General features: G+C 42.3%; 1 protein-coding gene across 6 annotated transcripts; it reads right to left on the bottom strand.

Moving 5' to 3' along the window:
• Positions 1 to 4,749: 4,749 nt before the first annotated feature.
• LOC310699577 (Golgi apparatus membrane protein TVP23 homolog B) lies at positions 4,750 to 14,972 on the bottom strand. 6 transcript variants are annotated; one of them, XR_014522128.1, is made up of 7 exons: positions 14,883 to 14,971; positions 13,355 to 13,437; positions 11,300 to 11,444; positions 10,557 to 10,646; positions 9,193 to 9,324; positions 8,331 to 9,095; positions 4,750 to 8,147 (listed from the first exon to the last, which is right to left on the bottom strand). XR_014522128.1 is itself a non-coding variant. In XM_083487704.1 (7 exons), exons 1-7 carry the CDS (start codon positions 14,892 to 14,894, stop codon positions 7,357 to 7,359), a joined length of 624 nt encoding a protein of 207 aa, XP_083343830.1. In that variant the 5' UTR covers positions 14,895 to 14,972; the 3' UTR covers positions 4,750 to 7,356. The 6 variants fall into 6 exon arrangements, 5 of the variants coding, with proteins under 5 accessions (XP_083343830.1, XP_083343831.1, XP_083343829.1 ...); XM_083487704.1 differs by having other exon boundaries at positions 4,750 to 7,389; positions 8,967 to 9,095; positions 14,883 to 14,972; XM_083487705.1 differs by having other exon boundaries at positions 4,750 to 7,389; positions 8,967 to 9,095; positions 14,861 to 14,931.
• Positions 14,973 to 16,827: the final 1,855 nt, after the last annotated feature.

Genomic DNA, 16,827 nt, shown 5'->3' on the forward strand with positions numbered 1-16,827 from the left:
TGTCTGTTCTCATCCTGAAGCAAAGTTCTTAACCTGAAGCACTATTTCTGGGTTAGCGGAGTCTGTAACTTGAAGCGTATGTAACCTGAAGTGTATGTAACCTGAGGTACCACTGTATTTAGGGGTACTATGTGGTAAAGACAACTCTCTCCAACAGCACACTACACATTGTAATGAAGGCAGGCATTTTGCCCCTCAATATTTGTTGAAAGGGGGCTGGGCCCTCTCAATGTTGAGGGAGCAGAGGAGGCCAAATATGGATCTGAGCGCAGCTCAGCTTCAATGGCTGGCTTCTCCTGAGCGTTCAGCCTCCTCCAGACATCATCACATCATGCACTGGGCCCCCTCAATCTTGGGGCAATTTTGTGCCTCTGCTCCTTGATGCATGGTTGGTAATCAAAATATCCTAGATGGTACTATGCCAGCCACGTGATGCCCAGTTCCTTTAACTGTGCTTGTGAAGCCATCACAATTAAATGGCTATGAAACTAAAACAAGTACAGTGGTACCTTGTTTCTCAAATTTAATCCGTTCCGGAAGTCTGTTCCAAAACCAAAGCGTTCCAAACCAAGGCACGCTTTCCCATAGAAAGTAACGCAAAATGGATTAATCCGTTCCAGATTTTTTACCACTAAAACAGAAATTTAACATGGATTTTACTATCTAACAAGACCATTGATCCATAAAATGAAAGCAATAAACAATGTACTGCAGTCACACAATCAATCAATCAATCAATCAATCAATGGCTGAACTAAAACAAACAAAAAGAGCAGCAAAAATGCAAAATAAATAGCAAAAACAGACAGACCTCAGCGTATCACTCAAAACGGAAGTGTGGCATTCAAATTAGAAGCATAACACTCAAACTTCGGCTTCTGAAGAAAGTTCGCAAAACGGGACACTTACTTCCGGGTTTGCAGTGTTTAGGTTCCAAGTTGTTTGAGTACCAAGGCGTTGGTACAGTGGTACCTTGGTTTTCGAATGTCTCCATTGCTGAACATTTTGGTTTCCGAACGCTGTAAACCCAGAAGTAAATGCTTTGGTTTTCGAACACACCTTGGAAACTGAACATGCAACGAGACTTCTGCACTGAGTTTTCCGTATTGAAGCTTCCGTATTGGGTTTTTGAACATTTAGGAACTTGAACAGTCTTCTGGAATGGATTACATTCGAAAACTGAGGTGCCACTGTATATAGATAGGTAAAAGGGAAAGAGAATGAAAGGGGGAAGATTCCATCATTTTTGAAGCAAGTTGGGAGGCAGCATGAGCCCATGAAGCAGAGAAAGCTACCCACAATTAGTGAAAGGTGTGAGAAACCGCAGGGAGGAAGGAAACAAGGCGGTGGGTGGGAAGCGAGTGCGAGTAAATTGCTCATCCTGCAAAGAACAAGCTGTGCAGTGAGGCAACAATTGCAACCGAAAGGAAAGGAACCCTGGAACGCAACCTCTGCTTCCTGACAGGAAACGAGGAAGCCCACAATATGCAGGGAGTGCTCTGTTACAACATGTACTCACATCACACCACCAAATGGAAGGTGCTTATAACCACACCAAGTCAACTGCAGTGGAAATTTATAGGATATTCTGCTAGGCAGCTTGCATGTGAAGAGATGTAGAAACTGTAAAAGAGAGTGTGAAAGGATGTTAGGAGAATTTGCTTACTCAGGCTGTATTACGAATGGGTCAATAATATTTGTGCAGGAAGAACTCAGCCTTGAGCTAGCCTGATAGAAAGTAGGCACCCTGTCCTTTTCTCTGAATGAGGCATCCAGCTCTGTTAACGCAGGCATGCTTTTCCTCCAAGAATGTGACTGAATTTCTACGCATGTGCCAAGCTAAGGCAAGGGAATGCCTCTATATAAGCCTGTGTAACTTCTAGGCTTGGGGATTCCATTTTTGTGAGTTCCACAGTGGCTGCTGCTATGACCAAGTTTCCTTAAACACCACAGCGGGATGCTTATTGAAGAAATCCACTAAGCAACAAAGGCTTTTTTAATTTGAGGGAGGTTTTATTAGGCCTCTCACTGATCCTACCCACAAGCACCTATACTTACGTGGAAACGTACATCAGCAATAGGACAAGGCTTCACAACAGCAAAGCTGTTTACTGTTGTTGTTGTTGTTGTTTACAACACAACTGTAGAGACGTGGGGGGAGCTGGGTCCCAGGCTGGTCTCAAATCAGACCTAATTGTCTGCCGCCTTGCCTTCAAAATTACTACTGCTTTGTAAGAGTTTTATTTTTTAAAAGTTTACCCTAAGCTGAGATTTCAGGTTTTGTTACAGTTTAAAAATTAAAAGCATCACAACATACACTATAAAGCATCAATACTTCACAACCCCCCCTCCCCAAGTCTAACAAGATTAAATCTCCCAAACATCCTTGCAACCGACTTGGCATTGGAGCCCACCCTCAACAACCAGTAAGTGTTGGATGACACAACACTGTGGGCAATTTTCTCAGAGTACCCCCACCCTGAGGCTAGGCTTCTCATCCACCCCATTTTTCACTGAGATTACCAAATATCCATTGAAGCGCTATCTCATTTCTCTTAAGACACTTTCTAAGTGATCCAATATATTTTTAAATTGTATTTTGGTATTTCGTTCACTGACTAAAAGGGCCCCAGAACTCTATATGAATAAATGAATAAAAGATGCCTAGCTCAGAACAGGATGAGCAAAACCAAATTTCAAAGTGTTTAGAAAGTCAAATGTGTTTCAGTGTGGTGCACTTGTAACAACACACTGCCACCTAGTGGGCTTTCTGATAACTCTACAGTGGTACCTCGGGTTACATACGCTTCAGGTTACAGACTCCGCTAACCCAAAAACATTACCTCAGGTTAAGAACTTTGCTTCAGGATGAGAACAGAAATCGTGCTCCGGCGGCACGGCAGCAGCAGGAGGCCCCATTAGCTAAAGTGGTGCTTCAGGTTAAGAACAGTTTCAGGTTAAGAACGGACCTCCGGAACGAATTAAGTACTCAACCTGAGGTACCACTGTATTCATAACACATTTTTTTACAATTCACTCCTGCTTGCCAAAGAATCCAATACAGTACTTGGGGAAGAGGTGCGTATGCATACAAAGAGAGAGTATATTTGCTTACAGTCTGCTCAGAAATAAGTCAAACCAAGAGTTTCTAATGAAGATATTAATCTGCTCTTCAACAGAGTATTTGCTTATGACTCAGCTACCTAGTACAGTGTTTTAGGTTCCACAATAACATGAAGATATTACAAAGTGTGCTTCAAGATTAGGGCTTCATATCGCAATTGGGTTGCTCCAGTCCGACTTTCCTGTGTGTGCAACTGACATGGTCACAACCACATATTCTGGCCCCGACCCACCTCGCCCCCAGTCATGGCTATTTGTTGCTCTTCCTCAGCTTGTGGAACTCTACCAAATGGCCCCCTTAAAATAGCTTCACTGGTTGCCAATATGTTTCTAGGTCTAATTCAAGGTGCTCACATTACTGTTCAAAGCCCTAAATAACTTGGGGACCCAAACAACTGAAAGACCACCTCCTTTCCTATTGACTCTCTAAGGTGTTAAGATCAGCAAAGGGATCTTAACTGAGTTCCCTCGCTCTATTATGTAGTGAATAGAATGTCCCTATTTTCATGTGGAAGGTTGCAGAGCTATAGCTATGGGGGTGCCAGCAAGGTTTTTTTGCCCTGGGTGAAGCCTCCAGAGGGGTGCCATTGAGGCTCCCAGCCTGTGTGTGCCTGCAAATGCACGTGTGCCAAACTGGGTCTTTGACCCGGATGAAATAAAGCCTAGTTTTGCCCCTGAATGCTTGAGGGTATGTGATCATATGCATTGAATTTGAAATAATATAAAAGATCTATTGGTTGCATGCACTCTGCAATGGCGATTACTATATCTGTAAGTCACTACCTGATGTGGCAACCATTTCGCCAGCGACTCTGGGTCTTAGGATTGTTTTTTGTTGTCCTGCTGTTTCATCATTTTATTCTGCTGGAATTTTAAACAGTATTTTATTTGTTTTAAATGGCACAATGCTTCGTTTCAAATGGTGTTGGAAACAGCTCTATGACATGAAGAGTGGTCTAGAAGCTTGACAAATAAATAAAATGAGCCAGACCTAGCCATAGCCAGCCATGGCCTCATTAATAGCAAACTCAGAGCACTAAATCACACCAGTGCTGTTGCGTCCCAAGCTTAACTCCTCTAGGGCCACTTATACCTTCCCTTGGGAATTCCAGCAACCAATTAGCAGGCTCCTCTTCCTAGACTTCCATTGACCAGCCAATGAGGACAGAACCCTTTCTGATTGGTCATCAAGATTAACAATTAGCAATGGCATTCATATGAACAAAAAGGACTAAGTGATCCTGTGGAACAAGGAGATTGTCAATAACTGTGCCAATATCTCTTGCATGCATGCATGTGTATGTTTATATGTGTATGTGCACACACTCACACTTTGCATGTACAAAGGTAAAAGTCTCATTGGTTGCTCTGGTCACTTTTGCCTCTGGGCCATGCCCATCACTGGCCCACAGAGCAAGGTGATGGTTCTCTGCATAAGACATCAAATGCGGGTCTGTGAAAAATGGGTACTGGCAGCCACACATACTGGCAAGCACAACATAAAAAGAAAGGAGGGCTTTAGGAGGCCAAGTTAAAAATGTAAGCTTGTTAATCGGCCAGACAGACATTACACATCACTGCAGGCAAAGAAATCCAGGACACTAATCAAACCAGTTCAAAGGTACAGAACTTTTAAAAAAATATATTTCTTTTGAAAAACATGTTAATTCAAAAGGCTTCACAAGCGTGCACAAGAATTTTTAAATACATTGCTTTAGTATCCCTCAAAGAAACAATAACCCACAGCTTTACATTACCCAGATATCCAAACACAAACATTTAACTATCAGTATTCAGCACTCCGTTGAATATAATGTTGCCTGATAAATGGATTCTTCTTTTTAACCATTATCAGACAACATTGTATTCTCCTCTTTGTAACAAAGCTTCTTTACCAGTCATACCTCACTACATTTTCTTAACAGTAATTGAATAATACAGCTGCAACTTCCATTTAAACACCTTGACTTATGCAAATCCGTCATATTAAAAGTGTTGCATTTTGATTAGAAAACTGCATCCAGCCAGCGTTAGTAATGCTCGTATGATTTAGAACTGAGTCTGAAAGTAGCCCAGCCAGCCAGCTACATAATATGGTCAATCCAGGAGCCAATTCACATGACTCCAAAGGGAGTGTGGGGAAATGCAGTTTTTAAAGAGGGTTGTTTGATGTAAGGGACCACAATCCTAATCCTGGATGAAATGAGGCTGTGACTTTAACAAGCAGATGACTGGCTCAAGGTAGTTTTTCTAATTCCTCTGGCCATCACAGGTTGTGTGTATGAACGAACCCCCAAGTTTAACACACACACCCTTCTCAAATTGCACCAGTTAAATTACCCTTTTAAAAATGTAATGGTTTGGTGTTCCAGTATCTTAGGGTTCATTCTCATACTGCATTGAGATGCTCTACAAGTGATGCAGCAGAAGTCGTCTCAGGCTTGCATTCTATACCTGTAGAATGTTGTGCATGCACACAGTAACACCCGATACATAGATGGGAAGATTACATGGATGCAGAATACATATGACTGCATGAAAACAAGCTCCAGTTCATATAATACATTTTATGTGCACGGGAGTGTGCATGTATGTGAACACATGCATGCAAGCCCCAGATTCTTTCCTGTCCCACAATGTCTGTAGCATGGACACATTGGGGCAATATGTGCACTGGACTTTTAACTGGCATTGGCTGTGTTTGAACAGAGCGCTAGGTGAACGAGCCTCATTAGGTGAACGAGCCTCAGACTCATGCCCTCACCCATGAAGAAGAGATGGGAAGCCTTGGCTTCTCTTTCCAATTAATCAGAGTATACACATCCAAACTGTGGTTGCTCATACCATGGTTTGTTTATTGAAACAAGCCAATTTCTTAACACACAGTTTGAAATTGACACGCTTCTGTAAACCACAGTTAATACAAACCACACTCTTGTCAAGGTTCAGGCATAACACTGAACTGGGGTTGGTGAAAACAGAAGCAAAAGCTTCTGATCGCCCTATGGGTGCGCTAGAGGAACAGATGGGAGAGAAGCATGCAAGCTTGAGACACCACACTGGAACACAGCTATTACGTATCTGTAAAAGGAGGAAGGGTTCTGAAGTCAGGCTTGCAGATATTATATACGAAAATATGGACTACCACATTAGTTATTTATCTCCTGTGGCAAGAACAGAGATAAAACTCTATAGCAAAGGTCTGTCATAATCACATCAGCATGAATCTTCTCTACTTTCTACTGATTACCTACAGCATGTTTTACCTATATTAACTTATTATCAAGGAAAGGATGGCCAGATACATTAAATACTCTATATAACTTTATTAGGATGCAAATACATTCCTCTTTCTTTTTACCTCTGCTGGCTATTTAGGAAAAAAGCCGAAAACCAAAAAGGGTTGCTCCGATGAAATCCTAGCAGCCTACTTTATAGTTGAACCATGAGAATTTGGTCCTCCCAAGAAAGTAAATAAAATGTTTTATAAAGAAGAGGGAGGGGAAAGAGACCAATCCATGCTAGCCAGGTGCTCTGAAATCCACACTAAAAAGTCTCTGGTCCTACACAAAGGAAAACTTTTGAGCTGAAATCAGTTTTGAAAGTTGAGACATCAAAGTGCTTTTGTTCAACTTTCAAAATTGGTACTCTACCACAATTTTCCCAATTCCTGGTAGCAGAACTTATCAACCTGTTTTTCAAGTTGCCCCCTCCACATTTATGGTAGCAGAACTTATCAACCTGTTTTTCAAGTTGCCCCCTCCACATTTTAAAACTTCCTCGTTTTAAAAGAAAGCAAGAAACCTATAATATTGTAATTATGTAGATAATATCTCAGATTTCATATTAGAGGTCAGATTTTGTAGTTTCCGGGGGATGAGAGATTACTCAAGTCCCTGCTCAAAGGGCTTCTCAGCTTTTGGGACTGCCCCAAATTTCACAAAAATGCTGATGGCAATAAACTATGGTACTTATCATGAACTCTCTGCCATCAATATATTTTACTTATGTATAAGTGGAGCTATTGCACCTAGAGAGCCCAGAATCAAGTGTCAAGAAGGACTCTGCAAAATATAAGCTGTAAGGAATATGAGAGGTAACCTGCATTTCTAGAAGATGCATTTAATTACGAAAAATCCACACACAGATTATAAATCTTCTGTACAGGGGGTCAAGGAAATATTTCTCATTCTCCAGAAGGAATTGAAAACAAAACGGGACTCTTCCTGATCTTCAAGATACTGCTTGCTCCTCTTTGGACACAGTCTATAAAAGAAAAGAAAGCAGCATTAGATCAGGACTTTAAAAGACAGGGAACTGCTTGGGGGAGAAAGATCACCAAGAAGCTGAACTATTCCCAACTTTGAAAAAGTATTCCCTTTAATATCTTTTTAAATGACAGCGGGGGAGAAGGCTAAAGAGCAGCAGAGGGCCACTGGCCAGGATAGATTTCCAAAACAAGAATTAAATGATTAAGTGTGGATATGGGAGGAAGGTATCCTGCTCAGACCTGTGTTATCAGCAGACATGCTGAACTAATTGTTAATCATCTAGTATTGCTTAATGTGTAACTTCTCATTGAGAAACCCTGGATCTCAGGATTCTGAACGTCACTTATGGATAATTAGCTGGGCATCATTTTCACTCCACGAGACCTGGAAACCTATTTTTAAAATGATATAAGTGTGGACAGTAATGTACAGGTCTTATGTTGAAAACCCTGAAGCAGCCTCCTATTATTTTCTGGACCAATTAAAAACTGTCACAAACTTTGCATGGTCAAGGCTTTGAGAAATAAAGCCCTATAGAAAGATCCCAGAAGATGGAAGCCACACATCTTTTCAGAGAAAACAATGCTGTATTAGCATTTATCAACAGGCAAGGCAACATCAGGAATGAGGAGGAAGAAACAGAAGGGAATGACCCAAATTAGAGATGGCTGGATTGCTTTTGTTAATATTTGGACTTTTCTTCTAAGGAATTCAGGGGCTCCAAGGAACTACATGGGGCTTATCCCACTTTATCTTCACAACAACCATGTGAGAGGTAGATTAGACAGAGAGTGGAGAAGTGGCCCCAAGTTTACTCAGGGAACTTCATAGCTGAGCACTCTATGAACTATGCCATACTTTATTTTATATATAGCTACATATCTGAAAGTCTAAGGTTAAGAAGCAGGGAGGATATTCTAATATGAGAAAGGTTACTGTGCTCTGCACCTTGCATCAATCTGATGAGCATACTCTTCCCAGAGCCAATCAGCTGGGTGGCTCAATGGGATGTTGACATGCTGGCAGGAGGGGTTTAAAACTACTCATCCCTACATGCTAAGAGAAGAGAGGGTGAATGAGTGTGGAGAAGGCAGTGTGGCCCCAAACTCACAAGGTCCTAGGGCCCCAAAAGGATGTGCCCTCCTGCCTCACGGAATAGGAAAGGAGGTGTGGGAAAAGTCAAGGAGGAGCACTCGGAGATGTACAGAAAGGCTTGTTGTCTTTCTCAAGGTGGTCATTAAGCCACAGGCCTTGAGGAAACAATTCTCCTTTCTCCACATGGTTCCAGGTGTCCGGCAAACTACAGAACAGGGCACATTAAAGATCCTGTACTTTACTTTCTCAGAAGGATAAGGCAGAGGAACATTTGTGAAGTAATGTACCTTTGAAGCCCAGAACAAACTCTCTTTCCAGTTGTGGAAGAGCCAGATCATACTGTGATTTAGACTGAATTCAAAAAGCCTGCCAATATCTGGGCCACAATGAATTCAAGGAATGCAAAGTCAATTGATAAGCACCAAAATACACTCTGGGAAGCAGGAAAAATGGCCATGCAAACAAAATCTCAAGTACCTGACGCAGGAGCTGCCTGCCTAGGTAAGAGGTCGCCACACTGGTCAGGTTCTTCCTGCTGCCTACTTTGCACCGGATATAGCCATACAGATTGGCCCCTTGCAATGTCACACCCATTATCACTATTGCCTGTGGAGAGAGATGACAAAGACATGTAACGGAATTCAGGTCTCATTACACTCAAAGGAACAAGTTCAGTCAGATATTTGCCAAGCAGGCCACTCACCAGCCACTTAACTTTGAAAGAAAACAGGGCGCTGAAGGCAAAAATCACCCAGAGCAAAGGGCAGCTGATAAGCCCTAACCAGAAGATTCTGGACTCCGCTTCTGATGTTGTTTTCTTCGTCTGAGCAGATGCCTAATAATTTGGAGAGAAATACAGAAGTTTTGTTTTTTAACGTGGCTTACCAAGTGTAATGCTCTGCCCCTGAACCAGCAGGATCTAAAAATTGCAAGTCATGCAGTAAGAACACTTAACTGCATTTTTACAACCATGTTTCCTACTGAGAAAAATATATTTCAGCCTGTTATTTTAGAAGAAAAAAAAGAGCCACCTAATCAGAATACCAAGAAGTTCCACCACCTTAAGCCACAACCATCACCCCAACATTTCCAGGCATGGCACAATGCCGTGACACAATAGCCTCTTTATAAAGCTTCTAAAAATTGGGAGCACTGACCTTGGACATACAATAGCCTGGGGGGGGGGGGGAAGCATTCAGCAAACTGAACTAAAACATTCTAATGAAAAGCAGCTGAGGTATTTTTTAAGTAACAGGATGTGATATTTTAATTGCATACAGCAAAATAAAGGATCAAACCAAAGTAGTTTTTGAGCAGTGCTCCATATACTGAAAATGAGTGTTAGTCGAATAATGATGAGAGGTGTTCCACTACTAGCCAGCTAAAATCAATGAATTCTTCTATAAATAATGGGGAAGGAAAACATGCCACAACTGGAAATAGTATCTCAGAGTAGGCATAGTGAAGGTTATTTTATCTTGGGAATGCTCATTATTCCTATCATTTTAAAGGCCTGTAAAGATGTAAAAGGGCTGAATCCCACATGATTACTGGGTCAAGACCAAGCTGTAGGATGTATGCTTCCTGCCACAAGGCTTCTCCTTTCCCATATGGATTTCCATTGGAAGACTTCACAATAATTAAGAGTTACATTTCAATAATTAAAAGTTACATGTCAACGTTTTAATAGTAACCAGGGTATTCTGCTATCCAGGCTCTGAAACCACTTAATGAAATTTGGTTAGTATAAAACAGTTAACATCGCTGTTCATATAGCTTGTCTAAATATAGTTTGGTCTTTATATGCCTAACTGTAAATACTCTATTCCAAGTTCAGTAATATAATCTGTGTTCTTTCGCTGTGAAATTAATGACATGTCTTTGCAGCATTGTCTCTAAAGCAGAGGATAGGGAAAGCCAGATTTCACACCCACACTCCCACACTAACTGCTCAATCTGTCTTATGTCCCCCAAATGGCATCTTGAATGAAAGATGTCTACAGCCCTGGAAAACAACACCATATACCACCAACCGCAGACTTCCCTCAAGGACTGGGAGATCTTTACCTTCCTGGCTTCAAACACCCAGTGGCTTTTGCCGTCATCATCAACTTGGTTCCACCAGCGAAGGCCGACCATCAACCTCCCTGTGACATTCTAGGGAGAGAAATATGAGATTACTCCATGGGATAAGTGAAGGCAGGAATGAATTGATTCCTCCCATTACATAGCAGCCTGCCTGGTGGCCCTGGATGCTTCTGAATGTGCCTGGGATTTGCAGCACCGTGGGAAACCACAGACATCTCATGCCCTAGAGGGAACTGCAGTCTGAAAAATGGGGTTTATTTATTTTTTTTGTATTCCTCCCCACCAAATGGCTTTACATGGGTGATATGTAGGGTGCAACTCCATCACAGATGCTGAGTTCTACTCAAGAGGGGTCTAGATGCCTCTCTGCATGAGACCAGCCAGTTACAATCATCCCTGGAAATGGCTGGATCTCAATTCATGTTGGCAGCCAGTGTGGTGTAGTCGTTAGTGTGTCACACTAGGACTAGGGATACCCTGGGTTTAATCAATACCCTACCCCCCCACGCTTTCAAAAGGAAGCTTGTTCAGAGGTTAAATGTACTCTGCACATACCTAGAGCTATTAGAGTACATGCAAAAACACTTGCTTACTTTTACTACTGAAGTTAAGGGATTTAGAAGAGAGAATTCTAACTCAAAATCTAAAAACATGGCCAATCTGCCCACTCTCCTTTGAGAACAGCCATTTTATAGCACCGACAAACTCTCAACAGTATTTACCTTCACTGCCCAAAAGTCACATGACAGAAGTAGGATGATCGTCACCATACAGGCAATATAGCTGCTGCTCAACAATTCACAGAGTAAGTAGACGATTATTGCACTGACCCGGAAAAACAAGTGAAAGAAGGAGGCTATCGGATGTCTGTAAAAGGCACATGTAGACAATAATTTAGTAATGCATTTATCTGTTCACTCTGTCCAAATCAAAAGGCCTAACAAGGGTTATAGTTTCAATCGTAATTCCATGTTATTGCACTTCATAAAGACAGAAGTAATTATAAAAACCAACTAATTAATTACCATAGCATAATCAGTGTGGGCAGACAGAAAGCGTCAATCTTTAGCTGGTGAGATAAACCCCTCTAACAGCACTTCCTTGCAAAGTTTGCTAAGAATACAGCGGCAAGTAAACATTGCAGTTCAGAAGAATACATCTATTTCCTTCTAAAATAATAATCTGCATGCACAGGTAAATCGTTCAGATGGAACCTATCCAGAGCTTTGTCAAACACTTTCAGACACCAGAAGACTGGCCTGGAGCAGTTCTGTGCTTAATGATACATTGTGCATTCAATGCTATGCACATGTCAAATCCATTAACTCTGTTTGGATCAATTTTTCTTTGCTCGCTCTGAACTAGGGAATTTCAAAGCCACCTTAGCATGCCAGCATCTGTAAATGCTCCAAACCAGGTTTCTTGCACCTGGATAAGAACATAAACACACCCTATGTGACAGACAGTCTAAATAAACCATAGCGGCAACAATGAATTGGCAAGCAAATGCTGAGTTGTCTGGAAAGCTATCCACCATAGCATTTTGCATTTTATTTTTAGCCTCCAAAAGTCTTTGGTCGATAAGGTTTTATTTATTTGCAAATAATCTGATATACCACCAATGGATATAAATTATAGAGGTGATGCAGAACAATATCTGCGATAAAACTTAAAACAAAGTAGATGGCATGCAACATTGGGGGGGCTGTTCCATGAAGGGAAGGGCCATATCTCAGTAGCAGAGCAGAAGGTCCAAGGTTTCATCATCAGCATCTCCAGGTAGAGCTGAAAGAGACCCCTGTCTGAAATCCCACAGAGCCAGTGTAGACAATAGTGAGCTGAATGGACCATTGGTCTGACCTACTACAAGAGAGCTTCCTATCCAGTGCTGCAGCTACAATTCCCTACCGTGCAAGAGACCCCCAACTGCGATTCCATATGCATCCACAGGTCTTAGTACCTACATGGCAGTTAAGGCAATCAAACTCCTGCTGTGATCCAATTTACATGGTCCCCAGCACAAACATAGGGCATGGGATTGGGTCACAAGATCTCCTCCATTTCATATAATCCTGGTCTATTTCCAGAATACCACCACAGTGCCATTTCCTCAAGGTATATGGGAAGGTTTTCCAGAGCCATTAGAATGGAAGCCCTTGCCCAGCTTGACTGGATTTCTCTATGGTTGATTCCTTACCAAAATATATAAAAAATACTTCTTACTAGATACAGTATGGTTGATTCCTTACCAAAATATATCAAAATAAAAAAGTTCCTTCTAGTAGCACCTTAAAGACCAACTAAGTTAGTTCTTGGTATGAGCTTTCGTGTGCATGCACACTTCTTCAGATACTGTATCTGAAGAAGTGTGCATGCACACGAAAGCTCATACCAAGAACTAACTTAGTTGGTCTTTAAGGTGCTACTGGAAGGAACTTTTTTATTTTGACTATGGCAGACCAACACGGCTACCTATCTGTAACTCAAAATATATCAAAAATACTTCTTATTAGATACAGACTCTCTCTCTATATATATCTGATGTGACTTATTTTGACCCATACAGAACTAGAATATAAAGCAGGTAAAATTTAAATATATGTATCATATGATATTCAAGACAGAAATCCTACAAGAAAGCTCTTCAATAAAGCATATAAGAAAGCCAGTGCCAGAGCTTTTATTTTCCCCAAGCTCACTCCAACAGACAGACACAAGAAATGGCAGGTCTTGTACCAAAGAGACGGCAGCCCAAGACAATTCTGTCAATTACTTACTTTATCTTTGATTTCTTCGGCCTCCTGGAGGTTTCATCATCAGCATCAAAGAGTGACACATCTTCTGTGTCATCACTACTGTCCTGGACAAGCACATGGGCAAGGGTTAGAAAAGACAGCATCAGTGGTGAGATTACATAAAATCGTAGAATTGTAGAGTTGGAAGGGTCATCTAGTTTAACCCCCTGCAATGCAGGAATCCTGCCACAGCCATCCCTTGGTAGGCTTGAACCCCCAACCTTCTGGCTAACAGTCAGACGCACTGACCACAGGAGGGCAGCTTATACAGTCAGACAATACATTCTGAACACTTTATCTGATCTCTGTTTTCTTGAGACATTATAGAGCATAACAAATTATTTCAGAGAACAGTAATGACTTCAACTGCATAAACACCCCTTTCCTTAGATAATGTGTCAGTTATCTATTTTTTTCTGGCCACTTGTTCCAGATCCAAAATACTGTATGTGGTTTTTAAAAATGCATTTTTAAAACCTTCAGCATTTTGTAAATTTCTGCAAATACCTGAAAAAGTCAAATGATATTTTAATATTTTCACATCTTAAAGGACCATTCAAAGTGGTATTTCATATAGTTACATTTTCAGGGGTATTAATTATTATGAAAAGGCATTTGCACAGCAAGAACCCAATCGATTGGGAGAACGCCAAGACAATTAATTGGAAAGAAAATTTGCCACTTAATATGTTTGCTGCCTTCGAGTCCCTGTCAGGGAAAAAGGTGGGGTATGAATAAATAAATAATAAAAATATACAAATAAAAATATGCTTACTCAGAAATAAGTAGCACAAAGGTAAATGAAACTGACTCCTATGTGTGCACAAGGAATACAGCAGTCAAAGTGTGTTGTGGTGGCAACTTGTTTGTTTGTTTGTTTGTTTGTTTGTTGATTGAATTGATATACTGCCCTAAACTCGAAGGTCTCTGGGCGGTTCACGGAACAGAATTAGAATATACAACCACAAAATACATAACAAAAATAAAAGCAACAATCCAATACTCCCCCCTCCATAACTTAGAATCATGTTAGTTTACTGCGGCCGAAAAAACTTCACAGCCACCGCTACTCTTCATTTTGACACAGAGTGTTTCCTTCTAATGATGCCTAACTTCTAGGGTTTGGGAAATCCTAAAGAACTGTGATGCGTATAAAGCAAATGCAAAAGAAACGAAGAGGGAGAAAAGAAAACCAAGTGCGAAGAAAGCATCATTCCACCCCACCCCCCCCAAACAAACAAGCCCTTAGCTTTGCGCATAGAGGAAAGGAGGTCGGTGGGGAGGCTCATCCCGCTGCCCGCCCCTTCCTCCTCTGTAAGCAAAGCAGCCCCCCAAGTCGAGCAGCCCCAGACAGCGACCCCACCTGCGACCCACTTTCCCCCGCGGGCCCCCAGCCATCTAGCCCCTCCCCCGGACCCTCCCCCAATTCGCGCCCCCTCAAGGGCTCCCTCTGACCCGCCCCGCTCGCAAGGAAACCGTGTCACCCACCCGCTGTCCCCCACATCCCCACCTGCCGCAACATCGCTTCCGCCTTCTGCCACGTCACAATACCGCCCAGCGGGTGAAACCCGACACGCCGTCGCTCTGCGACCGACGCGCGCGATTAGATAGAACTAGAAAAAAGGCAAGAGCGACCCGCTTCTTGAACTTCCGGGAGTAAAAAACAGCAACGAAGAGCATCCGTTTTGGCCGACAGATAAAATAAAAGAGAGACACATCTCAGAATACGTACCAGTATTTCCGCATTTTCACCGGCAGCTGTTTTACATGTGTCCTAGGGCGTAGTGGAGAATATCAGGTGTCTTCGCCGGCGTATTGGGGGCTGAGCTGCTACAGCGAGTTGTCCACCCAAAACGAAAGGAATCGGCAGGAGGGACGGGAGACTGTGCTTTTCCAGGCTCACGGCTTATTTCGTGTGTTTTAATGCCATTGCATGTGAATCCGTATGGCAAATATATATCGCCGCTTATTGCAAAGGGAAGCAATGGTGCTGAGAGAATGGCTCACAATATTTTCCATCCACCACCACTCCACTCCTCCTAAGATACTGTTCATATATACAAGGAGAGACCAATCACCCTATATTGCCCCCTCAGGACCCCTCCAAACCCATATCCAGGTGTCAGTTGCATGCAGAAGCCTTGCCCTTCCAGGACTTGCATGGCTTCAAATGTTGACAAGCTTGTTCTTTATTGCTACCTGCCTGTTCATCCACTGTGAGCAACATTAAAATCTTGAATTTCTCAGTTGATTTCTACAGGCTGCAGTCAGTTCTACCTCAGTCAGTGCTGGATGTATGTATAAGCTAAACAAGCTATAGCTTAGGGCTCCACTCTCTTGGGGGGCCCCAAAAAAATTAAAGGGGAAAAACTGGATGTACATTCCCAAAATATAAGTTAAAAACAAATAAAATAAAACCTACATACAGCAACAGTGGCAAATTGCTTTAGATACCTATTAGGTCCATAAATGACCACATTCAACACAAAAACCAGCGACAATTTGTTGTTGACAAAGGACAGATGGACATATAAAGTGCCCCATTACCTTCAGTAGCTTAGGGCCTCATCAAACCTAAATCCAGCCCTGGCCTCAGTGGAGATCTCCCCTGTCCTTCCCTGTTTGTTGCTGTTTCCGTATCATTCAGTTTCATGCTTCTTCTGCAGGTGGTTTCAGCCTTTCCAAAAGGCTTTAACTATTCAATGCAGCTATTTGAGGCTGTTCCCATCGAAGCTTTGAGGAGGAGTATAGCCAAAATCAACTGTACATGTGCAACAGCAGCAAGGTTAAAATGCTGCTGGGCCCAAGAAACTCATGCAATGTGATGCAGATTCTTTGCAGGCATGGCCAAAGTTGGCCCTCCAGATGTTTTGGGACTACAACTCCCATCATCTGTAGCTAACAGGACCAGTGGTTAGGGATGATGGGAATTGTAGTTCCAAAATATCTGGAGGGCCAACTTTGGCCATGCCTGCTTTACAGGCAGTAAGCACCCCTGGACTCTGTGAGAGTGAGGCTATGTACACGTTAGTGATTTCAAATGTGGCGAGGTCTCCCTCCTACCCCCCCATATTTCAAGTTGCTGTTCCCACCAGAGAGGGGGCAGGGAGGTCTTAATATGATGTTAATTGCCTAATCCGCCCTCTGTGCAAGTGCTGTCACCCGTGAGTGCACAATGCTGCCCAAAATGTACACACCTCAGCTTAACTGTGGCTTCTGTTTTCTAATCAGATTAAAGCTGGTTTGAGGGAAAACACATCAAACAGAAGTGTTTCTCAAGAAGTCACAGGATACCTATGGATTATGGCTATTGTCATGTCTACTCAGCTTCAAACACCAGTGGTGGGAAGGTGCTGGAGGCAAGCAGTAATGTGCACACAGCTTTAGGTTGCAATCTGCGAATCAGTCACATCGAACTGGAGGGTACATAGTAGAAATGACTAGGATAGCACTGT

The sequence above is a fragment of the Podarcis liolepis genome, assembly GCF_965112155.1.
Source record: "Podarcis liolepis genome assembly, chromosome: 2".
NCBI classification, from domain to species: Eukaryota; Metazoa; Chordata; class Lepidosauria; order Squamata; family Lacertidae; genus Podarcis; species Podarcis liolepis.

Excerpts from the sequence above, each read along its gene's own strand:
- LOC310699577 (XM_083487703.1), bottom strand. The coding sequence starts at position 14,661 with ATGAGCCTCCCCACCGACCTCCTTTCCTCTATGCGCAAAGCTAAGGGC. Across the intron at positions 13,438-14,565 it reads TGATGCTTTCTTCGCACTTG|GACAGTAGTGATGACACAGA; the intron begins GTTTTCTTTTCT and ends GTGCTTGTCCAG. Across the intron at positions 10,647-11,299 it reads GTGACTTTTGGGCAGTGAAG|AATGTCACAGGGAGGTTGAT; the intron begins GTAAATACTGTT and ends TTCTCTCCCTAG.